The following is a 25,185-nucleotide window of genomic DNA, read 5'->3' on the forward strand; positions in this document are numbered from 1 at the left end:
GGTTGTCCTGCTAGATGCCAACCTCAGATGTCAGGCATATTCCTCAACACACCTAACTTCCTTAAAAGTCCATTGTTACCTTTGTCATCCAGTAGTCTGCCTCTAGCTTTCAAACATCTGTATTTTCAGTTGGTATATTTTGAGCAGAGTTTGACAGCTTTACTCTTCACTGTATGAAATATTTACTTTTATTATTTAAAAACTTAACCTTCAAGTTTTCATTCAGATGCTACCTGAGATATGGATAATATCTGTATCCTACCAGTAATCTCAATGGCTTGGAGAGAATTACTCATTGTTGTTATGGATTCTCCCCTCTGCTTCCCCCCGCCCCACTATTCCTTCCTTTCTTCATTATTTTGATAATGATTTTTCTAGTCTGGCCTCTTTGGAAGTTGTCCTCTCCAGAATTTTTTTATCATTTCACTATACTGCATGCACCAAACACCTTAAAATTTTTACTCAAGGGGTAGAAGAAGACACTAAGGCAATATTTCAAGTGCTGTTTAATTCTGGAATTGGTATTACCTGACAGTTCTAAAACTGAATTTGAATAAAGAAGAAGAATAGTTTTTATGATAGATAGGTTCATTTTCAAGAGACTATCTAGTTAGTCTTTGTTTTCAAGTTTCAAAATGATACCAATTTTTAACAAAGCTTTCGCCTCAATTTTAAAATGGTTCTTAATGTTTAGTTTAAAATATCTAAAATCATTTTAATATTTAATTATATCATATATTTATTGCCTTATCTTTATGATTCACATGTAAATGTATTCACTCAAAAAAATCTAATCTTAGGCATGGGATAAGAGTCCTTAGTCCAGTGACCAAGGTTCCCTTTGAACAGTCTAAACCTCCCATGACAGTGTCTGCATATTATTTTTCTTTTTCATTCTTTCTCAAAACAGTTTTATTACTAAAGGCAATCACAGAATTTGAGAGAATCTTTTTCTCTCTTCTCTCTCTTTGCTTCTGATCATATTTGTGGGCTTGTTATCTATGATTAGGCTCATTTATTTATTTTTTTAAAAAATCTTCTTAGTTTCAACAGACTGTGGACTTAGCTGATCCCTCCCCTAAATAAACACAGAAACAACTATAATACAAATGCTAAGCTTCACTGCAAATTACTATACACAGTGCCCCAAATATTTGTCCTACTTAATATACATTAAATAAATATGTACGAGAATTGCAAAAACTCAGAAACAGCCAATTGTCAGCTAGGTTACATATATAAATGTGACTGTGGTTTTATATTGTGTTTATTAGCAGAATTTTTTTCATTTTTCATTTTTTTGTTTTTGGCTAGGAAAGTTGCTCCTAGTTCACAGGATAGAATTGTATTAATATTCCATGATGTTCTTTAGTGAGAATATGACTTCCTTATGCTTTGATACTTGAACAAGGGTGAGAAATATTTTTCTATAAGAAAACAGGGAAGTATGAAAAATTAGCCCCCAAAATTAAGCCCTACGGAAATTAAAAGTAAGTTAAAATTTCTTATGCTAGCTTATTTTTGTTTTTTGTTTTCAGTAGAGACTAGGGTTTCACCATGTTGCCCAGGCTGGCTCGAACTCCTGACTTCAAGTGATCTGCCCATCTGGGCCTCCCAAAGTCATGGGATTATGATTGTGAGACACGGCGTCCAACCCCTTATATCAGGATATAAGGTGAAATAATAGTTCACACTGTGCCAAATAAATCAGGCACTGACATATGCATACATTAAATTACAAGAATTGTTTTGAAAGCAAGTGAGACATTAAACTCATCTTTACTGATTTACATTGAATATTAATTTATTTAAATAGAAAAGAGAGAAATAAGAAAGTGTACACAATATATAACTTTGCCTATCACTGAAAGAGTCACAAGAAGATGCAGTAGAAGAAATGGAAAGTGTACAGTAAATGAGACCTATGTAGATGACATTGGGTACTTTCATTGATGATTTTCTCCTCTTTTCTACCCCACTTTAATAAGATTTCAGAATAGACAACACAATTGAATAATTTTATTTTTTGTAAAGTGAACTAACATACTTTTTTTGTAGACTTCCCCTGCTGGACCTGTCCATATACCAAGCTGTGCAGCTGTGGCACAGGTATGTGCAGTTACACCTGGCAGCAGGTGACAAACCCCTTCAGGCTTGTTCTAGATGTGTTTTTAGATTCTTATTGCATCCCCCAGGGTCAAATCTCTTGGCTCTGTTACTGACCTCTAACTTGGAATTGGATGGGAACACTCCCTTTTCCCACAGGCTTTGACTGGCCTTTCAGCTCCAGTTTCTAGTGTCCTGGGCTCTTTGAGAAACACAGTATCTCAGGTTCTAGCCTTGGAGGACATAGAGAGGCCACAATGGAGGAGGATCCTGGAGTAGACAATGTGGCTGTGCAGCACTGGAGGTGGTCAACAGTGGCTGACCGCTCTGCCAGGCTCCTGTCTGGTAGGCTTCAAATTCCCATTTGAGATCTGTGGCAGGGGATGGGATACCCAGGAGAGAAAGAAAGAATTCACAGGCTTCTGTGAAAGGCCAGAACATTCGATTTTATGGGCCGTTTTAATCTTAATTATAACTTCAAAGCAAAATGTTTGTAATCACTAATCTCATTTTAAAGTTAACAAGGTCATGATCCCCCAAATAGCCATTAAAACTATGCTATTTCTGTGGCATGTTAAAATCTTATTGCTGAACCCCCAAAATGTGTATGAAGTTTATTGGTTTAGTAAGAGTTTGAAAGTTTCTGTAGCCAATTGGAAGCTGATATAAGAATATCTAGGCCTGGATAAAAGCCAGGCAAACTAGCAGTTTATTTCCCCAAGTAACCAGCTGTGGTTTGTGTTAAGTGTACTGCCTCTTATCATCTCTGCAACTTCCAAAGTTCTCAGCAATATCATGGTAGGGCCCTGGTTCTTCAGTGTTGAGGAAAATACCTAGTGGTAGTCACTGGTATGAGTGGTTTCAGCATGCAAGACTGTTATGTTTGATCAAGGTAGTCTGGAAAGGATGGGAAAGACACTAGAGAACTATCACCCCTGGGAAAGACTCTTAAATAGCCAGTCTGAATTACTGATGGAAGGAAAGGTTAACAGCTGGGCTACGACTACCTGCTTTAGCTTCCTGAGGAAAGATTTGACCTCAACTCAAACTTCCTACAACTCTGAAGGCTGATGAGGGTCCTTTAGCATCTGCCATTACTCACTACTAATCCAAGAATAAATGTTCCTTAGCTTGCTGTACCTGGTGCCAGGATTGTTTATCGTATAACTTGTAATTTTATGGGCTATATCCACACTAAAAAAAGGAACCATTCACATGCTCTATCAAGGTCTACATGGCTAGCACTAGCACGGTATTTAAGATGATGGCAGCTTCCCAGTGGTGATGTGACCCATGCTCTCGTCAGCCCCTTGTCAACCTTAGGACCAAAATTCATCCCTTGTGGTGACTGTGGAGGGGCCTCAGAAGCTGCATCTGAGTGACTGAGTCCTCTGTGATACTACTGTTGTGCTTCCTGTTATGTACCCATCTAAGTAAAATCAGAGTAAGGTAAGCCAACAATGTCTTGTGAGTTTGACTAATAATCTGAACTTAAACTTACTACTGTGGTCTTGCAACTGGTCTTTCATAATGCTTTGCTTATGAAAATAATAATTTCTAGGTCAAGGCTATCACTAAGCACACACTTTGTCTTGATCCCAAGGAAGACCAATACTTGGCTTTTACTATTTTTGAGTCCTTGAACTGTTTCCTTTTATTCTATATATACTACTTGGGCCACAAGCAGTAATCCAAGGCAAACTGTACCAATCTATTTCACACTATGACCCTGTTGAACTGAGATCACCCCATGAGTTTTCACACAGAAAGATGATCAGCTTGTTAAAAAACAAAAACAAACAAACAAAAAAAACAGTGGTCTATGTAATAGCAGTTTTGACCCAATGGTAGGAGTCTGTAACAGTTTCTCCTGGAGTGATTCATATATTACGAAATCTGTTTTCCAACATCATGGTACATTTCCCCACAAATTCCTTTAAAAAAAGATGGGCATAGACATTACAAGACAAAAATTGTTACATAAGCACATTACCTTTTAAATAATCTAAAGGAAACATGTTGGCTGAAAATAAGGCAGATTTGGAGCATCCAAGAAGCCACAAAGGTGGCTTGTATACAGCTGCAACTTTAAGACTCTGAGAAATAATCAAACTTCTATCATACAATGACTGAATTTTCAATTTCATGTCTTTTAATATCATTTTTTAAAAATAATTTCAATTTTGTTTTAGATTTGTGGGGGCAAGTACAGATTTGTTACATGGGTGTACTATGAGATGCTGAAGTTTGGGGTATGATTGATCCTGTCACCCAAGTAATAAGCATAGTACCCAACAGTTTTTCAATACTTGTCCCCTCCCTCAATTTCATGTCTTGAAAGAAAAAGAAAATATGCACCCTGCAATTTATGTAATTTTTATCATTGTTACTTATAAAAATATATCCAAATTTAACTTCTACAAAATACCATTTTAATTTAATTACCAGCTAGTAGGTCTGCCGATGCTGATGAACTAGAAGCAGCCTGAGATGCAGGTTGGGGTTCAGAAGCACTACTTCCAAATGCATCTATCCGTTATCCATTGTGCAGCGGAAAAGTAAGAAAGTGTAAAAAGTAAGTACAGTAAGTAATTTAAGTATTATGTAGAGAAATGCAGAGACATGACAGTGTACAGTGAGCTTGTCTTTTGTGGGTGTGTGAAATGATCACATGAATTGAATTATGCTCTGACCGGTTTATTCTCTCAAAAAGAGTTCTAAAATATTAACAAGTAATACCTCTTTGTAAGATTGAGGGAATTCTTTTTTTTTTCTAAGAATAAAATTTTTGGACTAAACCTTGTCATCTGTCAAAACGGAAGCAAGGTTTTAAACTTTTTACCTAAAGGTAATAAAACAGAATTTTTCCATTTAGAATTCTATTAAATGTTTAAAAAATTAATAAACTTAATTCAAGGAGCAGCAATATGATTTGTACCTACATGTCAAGGTTTAGTGTTTATTTGACACAAGTCTTGAGCCCCTAAATGTCAGACACTGCAACATCTTTGTATTCCTCATGTACCCATCATGGAATGTCCACGATGCTTCAATGTACAGGAGGTACTCAATGTGGGTTAAGCTTTCTAAGGATAGTATTTAAGCTCAAGAGCTAATTCAGTACATCTTCCTGCCCTCAGATAACACATACAGGAAGAGGGAAATATATTTAAATCAGCAACACATTTTCCAATCCTTCTAACTCTTTGTAAGGATAGCAAAACATTATAAATAAACCTACAGAATAATGTACAACATCTAGACTTATGCTTTCAGTTTTAACTGGCTTGTTTTCATTTCTAAATTATCTATTAATAGGTCATGTTTATTTGGCTTTTAAGAACTTAGAGATGTTGATTTAGCCAACAGATCAGGATCACCAAGGAAGAACAGTTGAAGGAATTTCCAGTCAGGTAATTCTACATTAGGATGAAGAACAAAAAGTTGAAAACACCAAGTGAAACATTATCTGTTTTGTTAGGTCATGCACTGAAAGTTATGATGAAATGATGAGGATGAAGATGATGATGATGAAGAAATGAAAATGATCTTAAAAACTTAAGTTTACTTTTAAGAGACAGAATTTTATATAGCCTAAAGAAAAAATGATGAAATATAATAAAATAGATCTAAAAATTATTCTGAAGAAAAAAAGATTCCTTAAGTGTTGATGGAGGAGAAATACGCACCCCCAAAAAGGTCTATGACACCTGAAGAATCCACCTTTGCTGGCGAGGCAGTGGTTGCAGGAGATGGTGCTGCAAATGCATCCACTGCAGTGAAGCACAGACAGGAAAAAGTGCATGTCACTCAAGGGAAAAGAAAACTATGAGCCTTGACAAATGCTATCTTGGGATTTCATGGTTCACTCCAGGCAGAAAGACTGTAGACAATCTTAACAGTTAAGGAAAAGCAAACGGATTTTAAAATACATGCTCTCCAGAACAAAATAAAATTGGCTCCTTGAGGTCAGAGGTTTCAGTGTGAAAAAAATTTTCATGAGCCTTAAATTTGAAATATTAACCCTCAACGGTTGATGATGGTCCCAAGAGTGAGTTTTTCTTTTCAAGTACATTTTAAATTTAAAAGAACTAAAGAAAAACCCACATGTTATATCCTTCTCTCCATGCATTACTCCCACGAGACATCTCTGAAGTCCTGACCTTGGCAAAGAACTCACCGGATAAGAGGTCAGCAGTGAGAGAACTCTCAGGCACAGGAGAGGCCCCTTGCGGTGGAGAGGAGAAAGCATCTTCCAAAAGTGAAACAAACCAAAACCAAGCAGAGGTAAGTAGTAGAAAGCTGAAATCAAAGTCAAAAATCTAACAAATGCATTATCACAGGTGAGTACAAAGAGTTTAATCAGGAAAACATCTAAGAAACTAAAGTGAAAAAAAAGGGTTGCTTTGGTTTTACCTGTACCAAACAGGTCTATGCTAGGAGCAGTATCTGGCTTAGGCGCTGCAGCAACTTCAGGAGCGGACTCAAATAAATCTAAGACCAAGAACACACATGCCTTTACTCAACTTGAACAATAAGCCTGACACAGCATCACTTCCCAGTCCTGAATTAGCACTTTGAAGAACTCTGAATTAAGCAGCAAATGGTTTCTAGAGAACCATTTAATTAGACAGTCTTCATGCAGTACATCTCAAGGACCAGAATTCAATCCACTAGACGGAAAGAGGTTGACAACAATAACAAAAAATTACCACCAAAGATATCTAGAGCAGGAGGAGCAGTGGTGGCGGTGGCAGCAGAGGTGGTGGTAGTGGTGGTGGCAGCGGCGGTGGCAGCGGTAGTGGCAGCAGCAGCAGCAGCTGCAACGGCAGGAGCAGGAGAAGGAGCAGTTGCGGGAACCGGAGGGGCTGTGCTAGCTGTAGGGGTAACTACAGGAACACTGGTCTCAGGTGGCTTCATTGCAAAGAGGTCCAGCTCAGGTGCAGCCTCTGCACTACCTTCAGACGGGGCAAAGGGGTCTTTTGGAAAGGAAAGTGGAGACACACACAGTATCAGTAAGGAAAGAGACAAGAGACAGCATCATAACTATGGCAAGAGATACCTTACACAGATATTTACACACTAGCTAGGTGTGAGGCTCCTTGGATTTAACTACTATCCTACTGGCAGGGATTAGTGATTAGGATGTTTTTCTAAAGAAAAAGGAAAACTTAGTAGGTACCACAAGTTAGCAAACTAAAGCACTTTGCAAAGTGCCTAAGATTAACCTAAGTCTAGGATCAGAGATTGCTATCCTTCAAATCTTCACTTAATTTGGTCAATCTGGTAGCTTTGAAAATTCATTAAAACATGCCAATATATTTGAACTCAGTGTTACAAAAGAGTACAATATAGCATTAGAAAAAAAACATTAAGACAGCATACTTGTACTGACAAAAATTGTCAATCTTAAGAAATTGTCAATTTTGATAAGTATGTACTTCATTGTCTTAATGTTTTAAATGCTGGCATTATTTATTCAGTTACGATGAATGATACTTTATACTCAGAAGAAAGTAAAATTAGAAAAACATATGGCCTCTTCTAACTACGGGGGTTTTACATTAGGACAGAAAAATAACAGACTGGCTAATGACTTTAAACCCACCATTTCCTGAACATGCATCAAGTGCTGCTGCTACAGGGGTTGGGGTAGCTGGTGCGGCGGCCCCTTCGGATGCTGCAGGGGCCTCCCCAGGAGAAGCTGCAAAGGCATCTTGGGTGCGGTTTTTAAAACAGTAGAAATTAAAAGAATAAAAAGAGAAGAAAATATAGTAAAAGAACCAAGTTAAATTGTGAAGAAGGCTCCCTTATACAACATGAATTTTTAAAAATGCATTTTTATGGCCCATGCACTGTTGGTGGTCACAAAACAATTATTCTTTGCACACCTTCATGTTAGTTAACATGCAAGTGATATAGTGTTGATACTGCTGAGGCCTAATAGGATCCAAAAGGTAATGAGATTCTCATTGTATAAGGGCTCTGAGAAGCATGTTTTATGTATCATTAGAAATTAATGGATGTAAAAATTAAAACAAAAAATATTTTTATTATGTAATTTAAGACATTAAACTTTCATGTCCAGGTAACACTGACTCACTGTGTTATTAAAATGTCCCTGTCTCATAGCTTCTAGCAAACATAATATCTTCTTTAATGCCAATAAAATTAAATATACAATGGCAATGTAAATAATTCTAGTTTTAAGATTTTTTATAATCTAGTACAGGCAAAATTACAGTGTTAACATGAAAGGTTTACTAAGCATTCCTAAGTGTTAAGTCTTCACTATCCTTGAAAAGCATTTTCAAACATAACCAATAACTTATTTTAAAGACATAAAGAGATAAAAATAGGGTATGATACCATAATGCAATTATATTTTTCTAGTTATTTGGAAAATAATCTATTTTCAACAGATTAAAACTATAGTTTCACATTTTAAGACTAAAATTGTATTATTATTTATAGAATATCATTAACATATGAGCAGCCACAGTTTATAAATGCCCATTTTACAAATGGCTGATGTGTACAAATGCCTCCCAGTGTGTTTCTACCAACAAACAATGTTAGTTAAGGTAAGAAGTCTTTGAGCTTGCATAGAGATGCTATAGTTTCAAAAGTACAGAAGGAATCAAGCCATGATAAGCATGACAGGCTTAGGAGAAGAAAACCCTGGAGAGTGGAGACCAGCACCCACCTAGAACCTGTCACTTACCTGCTAGACTTCCCATCCCCAAATACTGTCTTCTGCAATATCTACTCATGTTTCCTGGAACACTGTTCCTTCAGTCATGAAAATAACTTGTCATATATACTTGGGAAGTGCTACACAGTACATGCTCTTCCTTGGTGATTTACTTAGTATATTAGGCTCTAGGACGTGCTACTGTCAAGATACTTGTTTCTCAGTTTGACCTGGCATGTCCCAAACTGAGTATGAAACACTCTTTGGTAATGTGGAGTTCTAGTTTTACGCGGAATAACAAACATTAAACTAGATACTTACTTGGGTTAAAAGGCCCTTTACCAAATCAAAAATATCCCTAGAAGGGACAACAGGACATCAGTTATTCATATCTTATGGATTAATCTGATCTGATTGTTCCTCTTGGTTATACTGAGGAAATATATGTTCAATTTATTCACTATTAGAGACAGAGTCTTACTCTGTTGCCCAGGCTGGAGTGCAGTGGCAATATCATAGCTCACTATAGCTTTGAACTACTGGTCTCAAGTGATCCTCTGGCCTCAGCCTCCTCAGGTACTGGGATTACAGGCCTACAGCACTATGCCCGGCCAGGAATATATGTTTTGAGTGTCAGGTCAGCTGAGAGGCCAAATAAATAAAACCAAAGAATGAAGAATACATCAAGGGATAGAGTAGGCCTACTTTCTAAATGCCATGTTAAGGATACTATACTTGAGGACTTAGAGCAACACACCCTCTACAAGCAGGGCAGAAGAATATAAGAGAAGTATGAAAAGATGTTGGGAGGGCTGTAAATATTTTGCCATGAGTCAGGTCAGTTGTTTTCTTTTTTTTCGTTCCTAAAAAATTTGGAACTGAGGCCAACAATATTGCAAAGAGTAGAAACACATAGCAGTCATATATATTGCCATTATTAAATTTATCTGTAACAGTCTTGTGATTTAGGTTCTACTGTCTCCATTCTGTAGATAACACAACCAAAGCTTAAAGTGTGTGTGTTCTCATCACAAACAATAAGTGAGGTAATGCATATATGTTGATTAGCTCAACTTAGCCATTCCACAATGTATACATACTTCAAAACATCATGTTGTACATGAGATATATATATATATATATATACTTTTTCAATTAAAAATTATTTTTATAAAAAGGTCTGATGACTTGACTAAAGTTACACAGCAAGAAAATGGCAGAGTTAGGATTTGGCTCAGAGCTGTCTGAGCTTTATGTGTTTAGCCACTGTACTGCATTTTTTATGAAATATGCCTCATTCTATTATATTACTCCCTTCTTTATTATTGAATAAACATCAGTTACATTAGTTCCAGGGATCAAATAGATATTTATGGGCTGACCCCTTTAGGTTATCACTTATGTGTAAGGAAATAAAGCCCATATTGTTATAGCTACATCCTTAGAAGAGGGTTTCAAAAAATCCCTTTGTCAGCAAGATATCTCCTTTTAATGCTTCTCTTGTTACTGGAAACTAAATATTATCAACTTAACTCATCTACACCTGTCAGAAATTTTCTTAAAGGTAGGAGCTGCAGCTGCTCCCACCCCCAGCTGTTTGAATCTTCCTAGCCCCGAAGGAGACATGAATGAGTGTCCAGATGGTACCAGGCCCAATCACTGTCTGACTGCAGCCACAAAAGAGACCTTGAGTGAGAACTGCCCAGCTGAGCTCAGTCAGCCACCAGAACTGTGAGAGATAAAATTTGAATTTGTTAAAAAATAAACAAAACTTTTTAAAATATCTAGTTTTTTTCATTATAAATAGCAGCATTATCTTTCCAGTATTGCAAACTAAAGCTATTTCCAGTTCAGTTCTCCTTTTCATGTTACCCATTTGCAGTTAATTTCTACATTCTGTCAGTTTTTCAACCAGCTCTATTTCCTAGAAATGCATGCTCCTGCTGTTCTTCAATTATGGACTCAGTCTAGGCCTTAACCCATAAACTGAGCTGACTGCTGCAGACTAGTCTTTTTTCCCCTTCTAGCAGTCTAAGAATTTTCCTCTCAAACTTTTTATCATATGACTACCTCTCTCAAATCTAAGAGCTGTTGTTTCCCCCAGCCTGACCTATTCTCCCCATCTACTTTGGCCACATAAGCCATCTTAAATCACACATTCAGCACAAAGGTTCCAATTGTTCTCAACAGCCCAAATGTCACATTCTGGTTCCTCTTTGTCCCCAAAGGTCCCAGGTTATAAGGCTCTTACATGAAATCTAGTTGAAAGTGTTTAATTATTGGTTTTAAGGAAGGTTGGTTAACTTAGTTTTTTGACCAACATGTACCCAATGTGATCAGGCTTGTGAGGTAAGTTCTTTGGTTTTCCAGCCACTTGGTTTAATGTTTGCAGACTACTAACCTCATGAAGGTTTACTCACAAATTGACACATTTGATTGAAAGGGTATCCTTGTTGGTGTGCCGAGGAATTAGCATCAATTTAGCATTCTAGTATTTAGAAAAACCCTGTGTTGTTCAAATCAATGTTCTATTGTCAGTAAAATTTGCATCAATATAAAAATAGGTTATTTTTAAGGATTTTGTCTTTTATTTTTGTCAATATTTATAAATTTTACTAAATTTTAAAGGCATAACACCGCCTTGCAATCCTGCTCTGCATGATCATAAAAAGATCTCATTTCTTAAAAGTTCACTTTAAAAAATGAAGCATTTAATAAATGTATCTGACAAAAATTTTTTAATGACTTACATAAACTACCTACATTGAAAGGACTAAAACATTACTTGTGTGTCAATCAGAATACTTCTGTTGAAAATCACAAAAATTTATTATTTTTAAAATTTGTAATTTAAATATAGTACTAAAATACATTAAGTTTTAATATTTGATAGGGATGAAATTAAATAGCCATCCTTCTGAAATTAAAATCCATTAAGCTTTATTTCTAAAGAAATCTACTTAGTTGCTGTACATATTACATAGGACCTCAAAAAGGCATGTTTTAAAGTTGTAAAGTTATGCTGTGTTAAACAAAACATAACTGGTTTTCTGCCCATTGTAGAGAGACAAAATATTAAAAAAATGGCCACACGAAATGGCCAAAGAGATTTTAGCTTAGGTTTTTATTAAAAATTAAATCTCTGAATAATTTCTTAAAAACCAATGAAGGCATGAAAGAAATTACAGAAAATCACTGAAAATCACAAAACAGATAATGACATATACAGACTCCTGAACATAAAGGATGCAAATTTTATAGCTATCAGAAGCCAGGAGACAATTTATAGAACTATACAGATCAATAAAATAATTATGATGTGATTTTCAGATGTAATTGTCATTGTATACTCATTTCTCAGCCAGATGACTGGAAAGGATATTGACAAAATCACAAGAACAGTCTCATTCTTTGACATTAAGTTACATGATTCTCTGCAGTACTCATCCTTTAAGCTTATACTTAAAGCTACAAAGAATGCCATCATGAAAATTTTCTAAACGTACAGATTTTTCTACTTGATGAATATAGTCAAAACAGAAATAAATGACAAACAAAAACAGCATAATGGCACAAAGAATATTTCAAATAAATATCTTAGTGTTTATTATTCTAGAGGGCTGTGCAGGAAGTAAGATAGAGTTGATTGATTTCTTTGAGGTAATCAACTCCTTATAAGTGGACTGAAAACAAAAAATCTAAACAGCTAAGGTGTAGAAATGTTTCAGCACAAAATTATTATACATCCTGTCCATATTTTCCTTACTTTTTTTCTGTTAATACAAGCCTATGAGAAACTACCCATAACTACATCAATAACAGAGGGTGGGGGAAAGATAGATTATACATTAAAACATTTATTAAGTGTATTACCTATTATTATTATGGAACTTTCAAGCTAGAAGGACCTTAGAGATCTTCTAGACCAAGTTTCCAATTGTATAGATGGGAGAACTGAGGCCAAAGGAGGTCAAGAGGCTTACCTTTAGTCAGGCCTAAACAACTTTGACAAACTCTATTTACCACCTGATTTAGATTTGTGGAAGGAAGAGGAAGTTGATTTTACAAATGTAAGCTAAAATTTAAATTTTTTGTTTCAAAGGATACAGGGGCATAAATGAAAACCTAACCCTCTATAGTGGGTGACTCGTTTTAATTTAATTTTATTTTTGAGACAGGGCCTTGCTCTGTCACCCAGGATAAAATGCAGTGGCATGATCAGGCTCACTGTAACCTCCACCTCCTGGGCTCAAGCAATCCTCCTGCCTCAGTCTCCCAAGTAGCTTGGACTACAGGTGCTTGCCACCACAACTGGCTAGCTTTTAATTATTTTGTAGAGACAGGGTCTCACTGTATTGCCCAAGCTGGTCTCAAACTCCTGAGCTCAAGCAATTCTCCCATCTTGGCCTCCCAAAGTACTAGTATTACAGATGTGAGCCACTGCGCCAGACCATGGGTGACTCTTTATTCAAGGGTCTGCAATCCTTTCTCTCCTACTCTTTTACACACAGGTTTCTCCTGTTCCATAGGAATGGACAGCAAGGCAGCAGGAAATGTCTTTTTTGTAGCAGTGGCAACAATGCTGTGTCTAGCAGAGTGCTCCTTGTCTTGGATGACGTTGGCCAACCTTAGAGACTGGAGCATGGCATGTAGCAGAGTCGTAGGTGACAGTGTGTTAAATGTATGTTTCCAGGGGTATATATTGATTACACCAAAGCCTGCCAAATCTCTCTTGCTTTCACCATTTTCTTCCTCCAATTTCTTTACCATATTCTCAAAATGTCCTGGGAAAGATGCTATATGGTAATGAAGATACACAAAACTATAATGACTATAACATCACTTGACGTATGTGTTTGATATGAGAACTTCTTTAGGTGTGGACATTGGTACCACACAGATGGGGATACATATATGAATGAACAGGCTTTACATGGCTCATCAGGTCCAGGTATATTATACGGGCAGAGTCCAAGATGTTTTAGTGGGTCAGAATTTACATTTCCATGGAAAGCATATTTTTAGACAATCATTTCAAAGACTGACTTAAATCTGTTTTCAATCAGCCTTTCAAGTGCTGCTTCAGATGTTTTCTCAGAGTTCCAAAACCAAAGATGATCCAAGTTTTTATTTGGACAGAACAAACTTAAAGCTGTAAAAACAGACACATCCCTAAACTCTCTTTGGAGGCCTCCCAACCTGAATTACTCTTAGATTATTTTTTGCCCTAAATATTAAGAAATAACTTAGGCCAGTGTTGCTCCTCCTACATTCCCCAAATATTTTCTGGGCTAGTTCTAATCTGGCCAAAAAACCTAAATAAACCTAAAGGTGACAGAGAGCTCTGGTACCACTTTTATACAGACACTGGAGAGCAGGAACATAAAGGCAGGAGTTCTGAAGGCAGCAACATGAATTCTAATGTTAAAAAACCTGAAAATCAAATGGGCCTGATGCATTGCAATCTCTGCTATAAAATTACTAAAATTAAGTGAAGAGAAAGTTGATGAATTTAGTGAAGATAAAATATACATGAATCAACATTGAAAAAGTACTTAAACACTCTGACGTGCTGTTACATAACGGAAAAAATTTTAAAGACCTTAACTCCCAAGTAATTTTAGCAATCCTGAAAGGAAAATGAAAGTAGCAGCAAGACTAACTAACCTCCAAAGAGATCCACTTCAGCAGTGACAGCAGTAACAGTTGTAGTAGTGGAGGCAGAAGCTGAGGCAGTTGCAATTTCAGCAGTTGTAGTAGGAAGGGTAGGTTCTGGTGCAAATGGATCTGAAATCTGTGCTTCAGAGGGAACAGAGGAAAGTGCAGCCAAAGAATCTATATTTCACCAGAGACAGAGAGCAAACGGAGAGAAGAAAAGCAAAGGACAAAAGATATACCAGACTCCAAATGATCAAAATAAGGACAGTTGTTACACACAGAAGTCTGTCAAAATGGAAGTTTAAAAACAAAGCTTTACTCACCCTCTCCCAAAAGGTCTACCGATGTCCATTACATGGCAGCATATGAATAAATAAAAGCTAAAGTTGAAACATGCAACCATACCAATGTCCAAGCCAGATAAGGCACTAACTAAAAAAACCTTAGCTTTATGTGTCTTCTACACCATTTGTAATTAAAAAATAAATGTACTACCTATTATCATGGAACTTTCAAGCTAGAAGGGACCTAGAGATCCTCTAGACCAAGTGTCACCTATAGACATGTACTCCAGGTTTTATTAACAAGCAAATGGGTCACAAAACTACTTGTGCTGTAGCTAACCTTACACATGAAGATATCAGAGTCATATGATCACATAATATTGATTAGCTTTCAAATACATGTTGGTAAATAATTTTAATTCTAATAAATTCTGGCAGTAATCCCATATTTCTCAAAAAAAGTAGAAATTTCACTTTAAGCATGTATAAAAAGAAACTGTTTTCCCAGGTCTAAAATATACAGACACACAACACACACTTATTTGTGCTTCTGCAACATGAATTTACTATGAAGAAAATAAAAATCACTCTCTCTATTAGGGAGCCAAAGATGAGGATTTAAAAAATCCTCTGTATTCTTTCAGCCGATTGCGTTCATCACCAGCCTGTAGAAATGCCAAATCTTACATGCACAATTTAAATTAAATTTACTAAAATAAAGTTGCTAAAATTTGGTTGCTTTACACCAACAGGAAAAAAATGTTATCATTACAATATGTCCCCTGAAATAAAAATGTGTGTTAGTACCTATAATCCCCAAGAAAAATTTAGAGACATTTGAGTGGCTACGGTCCTTGGAAATGAGACCATCCAATTAGGCTTACAGAGTTTTACAGTTTATAATTTACTGCCTAGTTATACAGAATTCAAATATGCTTCAATAATAGAAGTGGCTTGATCTTATCAAACAAGATTGACAAAACAATTTTATTTTTTTGCTTAGTCCAATGAACAAACACATATCTGTTACAATTTAGCATCGCCTTCAACCATGACTGGGTATCCACCGGGCAAATTATAGAAGTTTATTTCAATTTCTAAAAGTCTTATAATTTTTACTATTTTGCTTAGAAATTAGAGAATTTCTTTATTAGCATTTCCCCCCAAAGCTGACTTTTCTATTGCTATGAAATGTTGCAGTTGTAGATGTTTTGTTGAGGCAAAAGTGCTGTCTAATCATCAAAAGATGAACATCAGGCCCTATAAGGTACCTTTGTACTAATTATAAAAATGTACTCCCTGGGGCAAGGAGAGGGACAGCATTAGGACAAATATCTAATGCATGCGGGGCTTAAAACCTAGATAACTGGTTGATAGGTGCAGCAAACCACCATGGCACATGTATACCTATGTAACAAACATTCTGCACATGTATCCCAGAACCTAAAGTTAAAAAAGAAAGAAATAAGAAAGTTTACATGGTTTTCACATATTTATCATTTTAAACAGGTTAAAGATAGTACCTTTCTTGTGTAAATGTAGTGATGACCAGCATAGTACTTGTCACAGAAGGAGCACTCAATCAATATTAGCTTTCATTGTAACTTGAGAACTATCTTAGTTTTTATTTTAAAATTAATCTTATGTGTTTATCAAAAAAACTTTAACCTTATAGTCATTTAAAATGACTGAAAAAAGCATAAAAATATGCTTTTAAAATCAAACTACTATGGAAACTGATTTACCCCAAATTTTGGCCCATTAGCTTACCTATTGGGACAACTGATGTTTAGCCATATGAACAAGCCCCATTTTGTCAGAAATATAATTTGGATCCAACTGCCCTTTTGTGATTTTTTTTTCTTTTTTTTTTGAGAAAGGATCTCACTATGTTGCTCAGGCTGGATTGGACTCTTAACTACTGGGCTTAAGTGAGATTCTCATCTCAGCCTCCTCAGAAGCTACATGCATGAGCCACTGTACTCAGTTTTTTTAAATCCAATTGTCTTTGGTAAACCAGTGAGTTCGTTTTACTGTCTTATGGTGAAAATTTGAAAATAAAATAAAAGCTATATTCTAAAATAAAAGCTATAATATCTTAAAAAGAAGAAAAAAAAAGGTACTCCCTGTAGTGAGACAGATTAGAAAAAGTAAAGCATCTCTTTCTCAAGGATAATGAGAAAGGCTCACAGCGTGGCTATAGAGTTCCAGCTGGATTTCAGCCCCCTTGCCCTGCCTTTGAGCAATGCATGATCTACACTGTCCATATAGTACAGTCCTGGCTAAAACCATACTGCTCTGCTTTCTCTTTTTATGTCCAATGATATTTTAATGTTTCAATCATCAATAGTTACATATTTCTAACTTTAAAGGCTAAAATGTATTCTAATGAAATTGGTTATTAGAATCAATTCCTTATGATATTATGTGTCTTAGCAAAAAGTATTTAGAGATGAAAATGAATAAAAATGTTATATTGCATTTCAACAAAATTTCACCTTTTATTTTTTCCTTTTATTTATTTGGCATTCTTCTTTTAGTGCCAAAATTTTTTTAAAAAAGATAAAATTTATCTTCAGTTTCATGCCAGGGAATATGGAAAAGGGACTAGTTTACAGTTTCACTGTTTATTCATTAAAGTTCTAACAAAGACAATATGGTAATGAAAATAAATTATTAGCAAATTAAAATAATCAATGATGAAGCTCAGAATAAAAACATGAGTAAAAAAGAATGCCCTTATAAAATCTCTTCAGCAATATTTTCTGTTACCAATCGAAATTTAATAAAGTTAAATAAAGCTGAGAGAACAATTTTATTTTAAAAATTGATAGCTGTAGCCTTAGGAGTTGAACATTTCAATATAGGATAAGGTTTACATATTTAAAATGGAAACATGCCAACATTTTAAATGTTCTTATTTATAGTTAGCAACATTATTTCAGAACTGATTATCTTTCTCTTATTTTTGTTACCAAAATAACTTGGAAATGAGATCAAGAGATTACAGATAGGACTTTTGATGTTATACTGACACACTGTTTAACAAGACCACCAAAGGATATCTAATTATTTAGAGAAATATAACTTCATTTGACTTAGTTATTATTGTGCACTAAAGGCTCTGATTCTGCAATGTTATGTTGTTACAGATCTTGTCTGCTAACGATGCAAATAATCTCTGTATGGGAGAAAAGATAACCTCAAGGCTATGATTTTTATTACCCTATAGGACATTAACAGCTTTCTATCTAACCTAGCCATCTTATTCTAACATTCCTTTTAAAATACCTATAAATACTCAGTTCCTCAAAATGTTCTTTGAGACAGCTTTATCATCTTACTGGTTTCCTCATTAGTGAGTTATTAAGTCTTTTATTTCTGTTGCTCCTATAGTTGTACAAGGCATGTCTTAAACTTTTTGAAAATTTTATTCTGATAGTTTGGTGCAGGAGGGCATGGTATTTAAAACCAACTCTTTGCAACTTTGAGCATTATGAAGCAATTACTTTAATTTTTATATCAATATTAAATGTTTTAAATCAAATATTTATAAAAGGCTGATTTTTTTTCCTGAGATCCATAAATAAAGTGGGAATCAAGTGCTTAGATGTGATTCCTCTCGGTCAATCAGTTTAAGTATGGATTTTTCTGGTACAAATAAGAATCTGTAAAAAGATTTCAACTGTATGAAGTCAAATACAATGTGAATAAAATCAATTCAGGCCTAAAAGAATCCAGCAAGGAGGCTACACCTGACCAAACCAAATTAGATATGCTACCTTTGAGTAACCATAAATTAAGGGGACTACTCAATCCTCTAAGGCCTGAGTCTCTAGAGAACAATTACTAAAATTAATCAAAATTTTAGAGTAGTAATAAAGAACAAAAAAAAACCCCACAAAACTTCCTTATTCCAACTGTTAAAATAAAAACTATATGACTAGTTGAACATTCTCACTGTATTACAGGCACTTTCTCTGTCTCTCTCTCTCAATATATATTTCAATCAATAAATGCCATTCTTAACATTTTCCCTCCAAGTTTCTAATACCATTTTGGATAATCAAAAGGTAAATATTAACAATTATAGCCTAAGTAAAAACAATGAAATAAAATGAATAGAGAAACGGCAAGGCTGTCTGGTTTCACTCACCTCCCCATGCAGTGGCTCCTCCAGCAGGTGGTGGTGGTGCTGGTGCTGCGGCTGCTGCTGCCCCTCCAGAGGAAAAGTCTGGCTGGAGGTCCAGGAGATCACTAGATGGTTTAGAAGTGCTGAAAGGAAAATAAAACATTAAAATCAGATTTTGAAATTTTATAACATAAAGGTGTTTTTGAATAAAGACATGCAGAAATCATCAAAGATTTTAGGTATTTTAAATCCAATAAAAGAATAATACTTTGGAAAGTATAGAGATATAGCATATACCAAGAGTTGGCAAACTACTTTTGTCAAGGGCAAGATGGTAAGTATTTTAGACTTTGAGGGACAGTTGGTCTCTATCATTACTTGACTCTGCTAATGTAGAATGAAATTAAGACATAGACAATACATAAACAAATCAACATGTCTTTGTTCAAATAAAACTTTATTTACAAAAACAGAGAGTGGGCTGGAGTTGATCTATGTGAAGCATTCTACAGGGAAATCAAAATCATAACCTTGAGGTTATCTTTTTTCTATTTCCTAAAATCTTTTGTATAGAAAAAAAATTCATGTCTTGAGAAGAACTTATTTATAAACCAAAGAACACTAAAGGGAATTATTAACCACTAATTTATCTTTTTCCTACGTTAGACTATAATATATCAAGTTTGCCTGTAAGAGGACTCACCTAAAACGACTACTGCATTTTTTATTTTTACTCAGTTGAGGCTGTGCTTTTCAAAGCTTCTCTGTCTGTAGAAGCTCCAAGGAGCAGCCTTACTATTCAAAGTATAGGCCTCAAACTAGCAGCATCCTGGGACGTTTTTATAAATGCAAAATCTCAGGCATACCCTGTATCTACCACCTCAGAATCTTCATTTTAATAAGATGCCAAAAAAATTCACATGTACATTCAGATTTGAGGAGCACTAGCTTAAAGGTTACAAGGCCAGCTGCCAAGCCATCAGGGTCCCAGGTTCCCCACCTGTCTTCATAAACAGCAGTTTCATCGTTATCTTTTTTTACATATTGGATTTCCAAGTAATATTCTTTTGAAGAAAGGATTCTGCTGCTTTTAAAAAAAAGTTTCAAAACCACTGAAACCATTGCTTAGTTTTGATGTCCATTTCGTAAATACAACTGGACTAAATACCAGGAAAGGAATACATATTTATTATTAATATCTTAAAGCTTTTGTAAGAAGCAATTTAATTAGAACAGTAACAGAAAGGACTTGGTTATACCAAATTTGCTATTATAAAATGCAGAACTAAGCAAGTAGAGAGTAAAGCACACAGTTAACATGGGTACAATACTTGGATTTCTTGCTCAGTTCAAAGTTCAAGTCTCCAAACATAGGGCATTCATAATCAGAGTCAAAGACACTACAAAATGATATTAGAATCCTCTTAAGGCAAATGAACTAAGGAATTGACCTAAACTTATTATTTGAGGACACACCTATGAGCTAGGGATTGATTTTAGGAGGCTAGAGATTTCAAAGAACGCACAGTCATCCCCAGATTTCTCACTACTGTTCTGATCTGTAGGTTCTATAAAAACTGATTAGGAATACCCCAAAGGCCTCCTCCTACCACCAGAGTGTGAGTTCCTCATATGCACTAGCTAATTGGTCAAACAATTCCAAGTTGGGGTGTGTGTGTGTGTGTGTGTGTGTGTGTGTGTGTGTGTGTGTGTGTGTGTGTGTGTGTGTATGTGTGTGTGTGTGTGTGTGTGTATGTGTGTGTGTGTGTGTGTGTGTGTGTGTGTGTTTTAAAGCATTTTAAAATACCTTTTGAATCTCCCACAAGAAGAAACTAATTTTAGAAAACACTTTCCATATCAGCCAATTTCAGAATAAACTGTGTGTATCATTCTTCCATTCCCTTTCCCAGTTTGTGACAACAAGGTGATTTCTATAGTTTAGGTCCTTCTAATGATTTAAGAGGCACAGGAGTAAAACAATGTACTTTGTGTAGTAAAAACTTCAACATATCACATTACTAGGATTAGATTTCCTTTGGTGAAATCATTTGGGTACAGCACATAAAAATACAACCAAATTCTAATAAAATATTAATAAACAGTTAACTGCATATTTATTAACCAACCTGACTGGGACAGCCGCAGATGCAGTTGCAAATAAATCAACCGGTGGGGATGTGTCAATAGTTTTAGCTGGTGTAGAATTAGGAGACGTAACAGTTGTGACTGGAGAAGACTGAAAGTGAAGATGCACAACACACTCGAGTCAAATATGAATCTACAGGACACAGGGCAGCAGGATTTTTCTTTGTATACCCATGACATGCCCAGCAATTTTTTTTTGTAATTCTTTGTAGAGGAAAAAAAAACTCAATAAAATTTGAAATCAAGGATTGTAATAAATAATCAATATTGGCTAAAACATGTTACAAATTTTAAATGTAATTTATATAAAATGATAAAATATTTGGCTTAACATTGCAATGACTTCCATTCATTAATTAAAATAAAAGCTAAATATATTTCTTGAACATAAAATTATTAGGAAAGATCTTACTAGCTGCAAAAAATTTCAAAAATTATCAATTGTAGTAACTGCTAAAAAAACCAATGTCATTATTTTTTCTTGTCATCCTAAAAAGATTTCTTGTGAGGTCCTCTCAGATGACCTTCAAATCCAGAAATCTAGCTTGCAAAATAGTTCACAGTTGGAAGAGAATGATTCACAAGCAAGATTCAAGTCACTGATGTTTTGAAGATATGACTATAGCCCATCACTAATATGACATAGATAAAACTAAAAAGGTAAAAATAAAATCTAGTATTTATTTTTCTGGACTGGTTTTTTAAGAAGAGGTATTAATAGTCAATTAATATATTACAAGATTTTTATTTAGTTACTGTAACTAAACAATTTTGTCTGGTATATTTAATTCTCCATGCATTCACAAGAGAAAGATTAATGGAACATTTCAAAACAATCTATTGATACTTAGTTCTGTAAGTGGAGATGAGATATAACAGCAGGAAGATTCATGAAGACCAAGACCAAGCCAGGGCTATCAGATACTCCCCTAACTGGGCATCTGACTTCAAACAGACCAAACATAAAGGAAGTTTTAAAAAGAACAATTTGAAGAAAAAAAAAACTGAGGAGATCAGAAATTTACAGAAATTTACAGACTTATATGTTTGTCCAAGAATATACTAATCCAAAAGTCAAAATTCAATAGATACACAAGTGCCAGGCATTTAGCACTTCAAGAAAGGTAGACACATGAGCAGTGTGGATGTTGTTGATCAGAAAATATCAACTCAGACCTCTCTTTTCAACAAAAATCCAAATCTTCCAAATGGAATACAAAACATGATCAATGGAAGAGAAAGGACTAGTTAAAGCTAATTGTATGTCATCCACCGGGAACACTGAGAAATCCTCTAAGAAAAGGTTTTTAAAAGCCAATGCATGTAAATAAGTTTAGAAAAAATGATACTGATGAAACACTGAGAACTTATTGACAGCAATAAATATTATCAACATAAATGCAAAAAATGAAACTCTACAGAAGCCCATTAAAAAATGCCTTGTAACAACAAGCTCTGAGGAGATGTAAGAGCTAGGAAAACAGAACCCAAATAATCTGTTATTACAAAAAGAAAAAGTCAGTAAAATTCAATTTGGCCAAAATGTAGAAACAGACCAACCCAAAGGATGCCACAATTTTACGACACTCTACTCAGCAGTCATATATTGGAGTTTTTCACATAGACATAATGGTTTTAAACCTGGCCTTATATCAGAATAAATGGAGCTTTTCACTTGTTTGTTTTATCTGACTGATTGTTCAAGGTCCCTGAGGGGATCTTAGGCAGCCAGCCAACCCATCAGTGGCATAGTACATGGTGTCTGGAAATCACCAGTGCAGCCATAATGATATACTTGAATATCTGTAATGACAGCAATTATATAATGGAAATTTGTCAAAGAGGAAAAAACACATCTATTACATTTTTGTCTGAAGAATACAGTGGTAAATGTGAACTAAAGACCTATAGAAGTAAATACTCTTGTCACTAATAACCCTAATCCTGTCCTTTCACATGGTAAAAAAAAAGAGACGAGGAGGTAAATGAGTTATTAAAGTTATTATAGTAGACTGTCTAAAAGGCATATTTGTGGAAAGACATCCAATTACAATGGATTTTTCTACCATTGAAACATGCACAATATCACATTACCTACCTCATACGACTCTGATTTAGAATATGTAAAAATGTTTTACAACTATTAAAACATTCTACTGATAACATTTGTTTTCTGTTGTAATATAAATACATGAAAATCTCTCCAACTTTAAAAATATTTAGTCCAAACAAAGGACTAAATTACATATACTATACTACATTGGACTTAGAAACAAATATAAAGGAGGATACATAAAAACGTAACTTAGCTTTCCTCAAACAATTTAAATTAGAATTACCATATGACCCAGCAATTCCACTTCTGGGTATATACCCCCAAAGAATCAAAACCAGGGACTTAAATAGATATTTGTACACCCACGTTCACAGAAGCATTATTCATAAACCCAAATGATACAAGCAACCAAATATCTACTGACGGATGAATGCATGAATAAAGTGTGGTATATACATATAATGGAACATAATTCGGCCTTCAAAAGGGAGGAAATTCAGGCACATGGTACAACATGGCTGAACCTTGAAGATATGCTAAGTGAAATAAACCAGTCACCAAAGGACAGATACTATATGAGTTCACATATATGAGGTTCCCAGAGTAATAAAATTCATAAAAACAGAAAGAATGGTGGTTGCCAGGGGCTCGGGGAGAGAGGGAGGTGGGGAGTTATTGTTTAATGGTATAGTTACAGTTTTGAAAGACAAAAAAAAAGTTCTGGAAATGGATAGACAGGATGGTTGTACAACAATGTTAAGGTATATAATGCCACTGAACTGTACAGTTTATGATGGTAAAATGGTAAAAAACAAAAAACAAAAACCCCAAAACAAAAAACCAAACTTACCTTACTTAATGGAGAGGGAGCACCAGATCTAAAAGGCAACATAAAAAAAATTAAAACTGAATATATGTGAATATATTTGTAGAAGCATTTAAGTTGGATTTCACTTGGTCAAGCACTAACATGTTTTATATACAGACTTTTAAAATAATGGACAGGCTATTTTTAAAAAACTTTTAATCTTTTACTTAATAATGACATCCCCTTCCATTGTTTTCCATCTACTTAATTTCCAGTACTAGAAATACTTAAATTCAACATTATTTTCTATATCTCTCGCAACTCAAATTCTTTGAGTCAAAAATTATTGCCTATGTCCATAAAAAACAAACTGTCCAAATGGGAATTTAAAACCATTTTCAGAAGGCTTGGAAAAAACCATGCTTTGCAGAATTATGACAAACCCCAACACCCAGTGGTTTAAATCACTTAGGTTAAAGTACATTGTGAAGATCCCTATGGGCCCTGTGCCTGAAATATGTCTTGGCTTCCATATTCATACTCTTGAAGTCTGTTTTTCCCCCCTATGGCTGTAATAAAAACTCTAGCAAGAATATTCTAGGAAAAATATTCCCATCATCCTGTTATAATTAGTGGGAGCTAGGAAAAAAACAGCAACTTCGATGCTTTTTTCTAAGAAAATGAGGGAAAATTAGGAAGGCGTGAATTTTAAGTTATATTACTGTTAGCATTGACTATTGCAGATCACTTCTAGCAAAGTGCTTCGGAAATAACTGCCAGAACAGCTCACATTTTACTAACTTCAGTTAGTGAAAAATGAATAACAAAACAAGATGAAGACTAAATACATTTCAATAAGCAGCCTATATTCACCGCCTTACTGGGTGGCAGGCATGACTTTTTACTCATCTACAGAGAAAATACCACACACATAGCAGCAGCAGAAAAAAATTACAGCAGAAATTTAGTAAGTGGAATTTTGTACAATATTATGAATTTTTGTCTTATTGGATATAGCAAATTTAACAGTATTATATGCCAAGTTAATATCTTTCTTTTTTTTTTTTTGAGACGGAGTCTCACTCTGTCACCCAGGCTGGAGTGCAGTGGCGCGATCTTGGCTCACTGTAAGCTCCGCCTCCCGGGTTCATGCCATTCTCCTGCCTCAGTCTCCCGAGTAGCTGGGACTACAGGCGCCCGCCACCACGCCCGGCTAATTTTTTTTGTGTGTGTATTTTTAGTAGAGATGGGGTTTTACCATGTTAGCCAGGATGGTCTCGATCTCCTGACCTCGTGATCCTC

General features: G+C 35.2%; 1 protein-coding gene across 16 annotated transcripts in view; it reads right to left on the reverse strand.

Moving 5' to 3' along the window:
* Positions 1 to 25,185, reverse strand: part of SNAP91 (synaptosome associated protein 91) — a 158,816-nt gene that overhangs the window by 36,216 nt on the left and 97,415 nt on the right. For 12 of the 16 annotated variants that reach the window (XM_054491957.2, XM_054491967.2, XM_054491966.2 and 9 more), the window contains exons 11-21: positions 23,926 to 23,953; positions 21,001 to 21,110; positions 18,899 to 19,017; positions 14,782 to 14,796; positions 14,468 to 14,635; positions 7,715 to 7,822; positions 6,819 to 7,085; positions 6,523 to 6,600; positions 6,287 to 6,358; positions 5,796 to 5,879; positions 4,552 to 4,635 (exon numbers count right to left, since the gene is read on the reverse strand). In XM_054491957.2, coding sequence (XP_054347932.1) covers positions 4,552 to 4,635; positions 5,796 to 5,879; positions 6,287 to 6,358; positions 6,523 to 6,600; positions 6,819 to 7,085; positions 7,715 to 7,822; positions 14,468 to 14,635; positions 14,782 to 14,796; positions 18,899 to 19,017; positions 21,001 to 21,110; positions 23,926 to 23,953 — 1,133 coding nt within the window. Of the gene's footprint in view, positions 1 to 4,551; positions 4,636 to 5,795; positions 5,880 to 6,286; positions 6,359 to 6,522; positions 6,601 to 6,818; positions 7,086 to 7,714; positions 7,823 to 8,364; positions 10,530 to 14,467; positions 14,636 to 14,781; positions 14,797 to 18,898; positions 19,018 to 21,000; positions 21,111 to 23,925; positions 23,954 to 25,185 lie in introns of those variants that run through there. The other 4 variants (XM_054491961.2, XM_054491969.2, XM_054491970.2 and 1 more) reach the window with 3 other exon arrangements.

This window comes from Pongo pygmaeus, chromosome 5 (genome assembly GCF_028885625.2).
Source record: "Pongo pygmaeus isolate AG05252 chromosome 5, NHGRI_mPonPyg2-v2.0_pri, whole genome shotgun sequence".
NCBI lineage: Eukaryota > Metazoa > Chordata > Mammalia > Primates > Hominidae > Pongo > Pongo pygmaeus.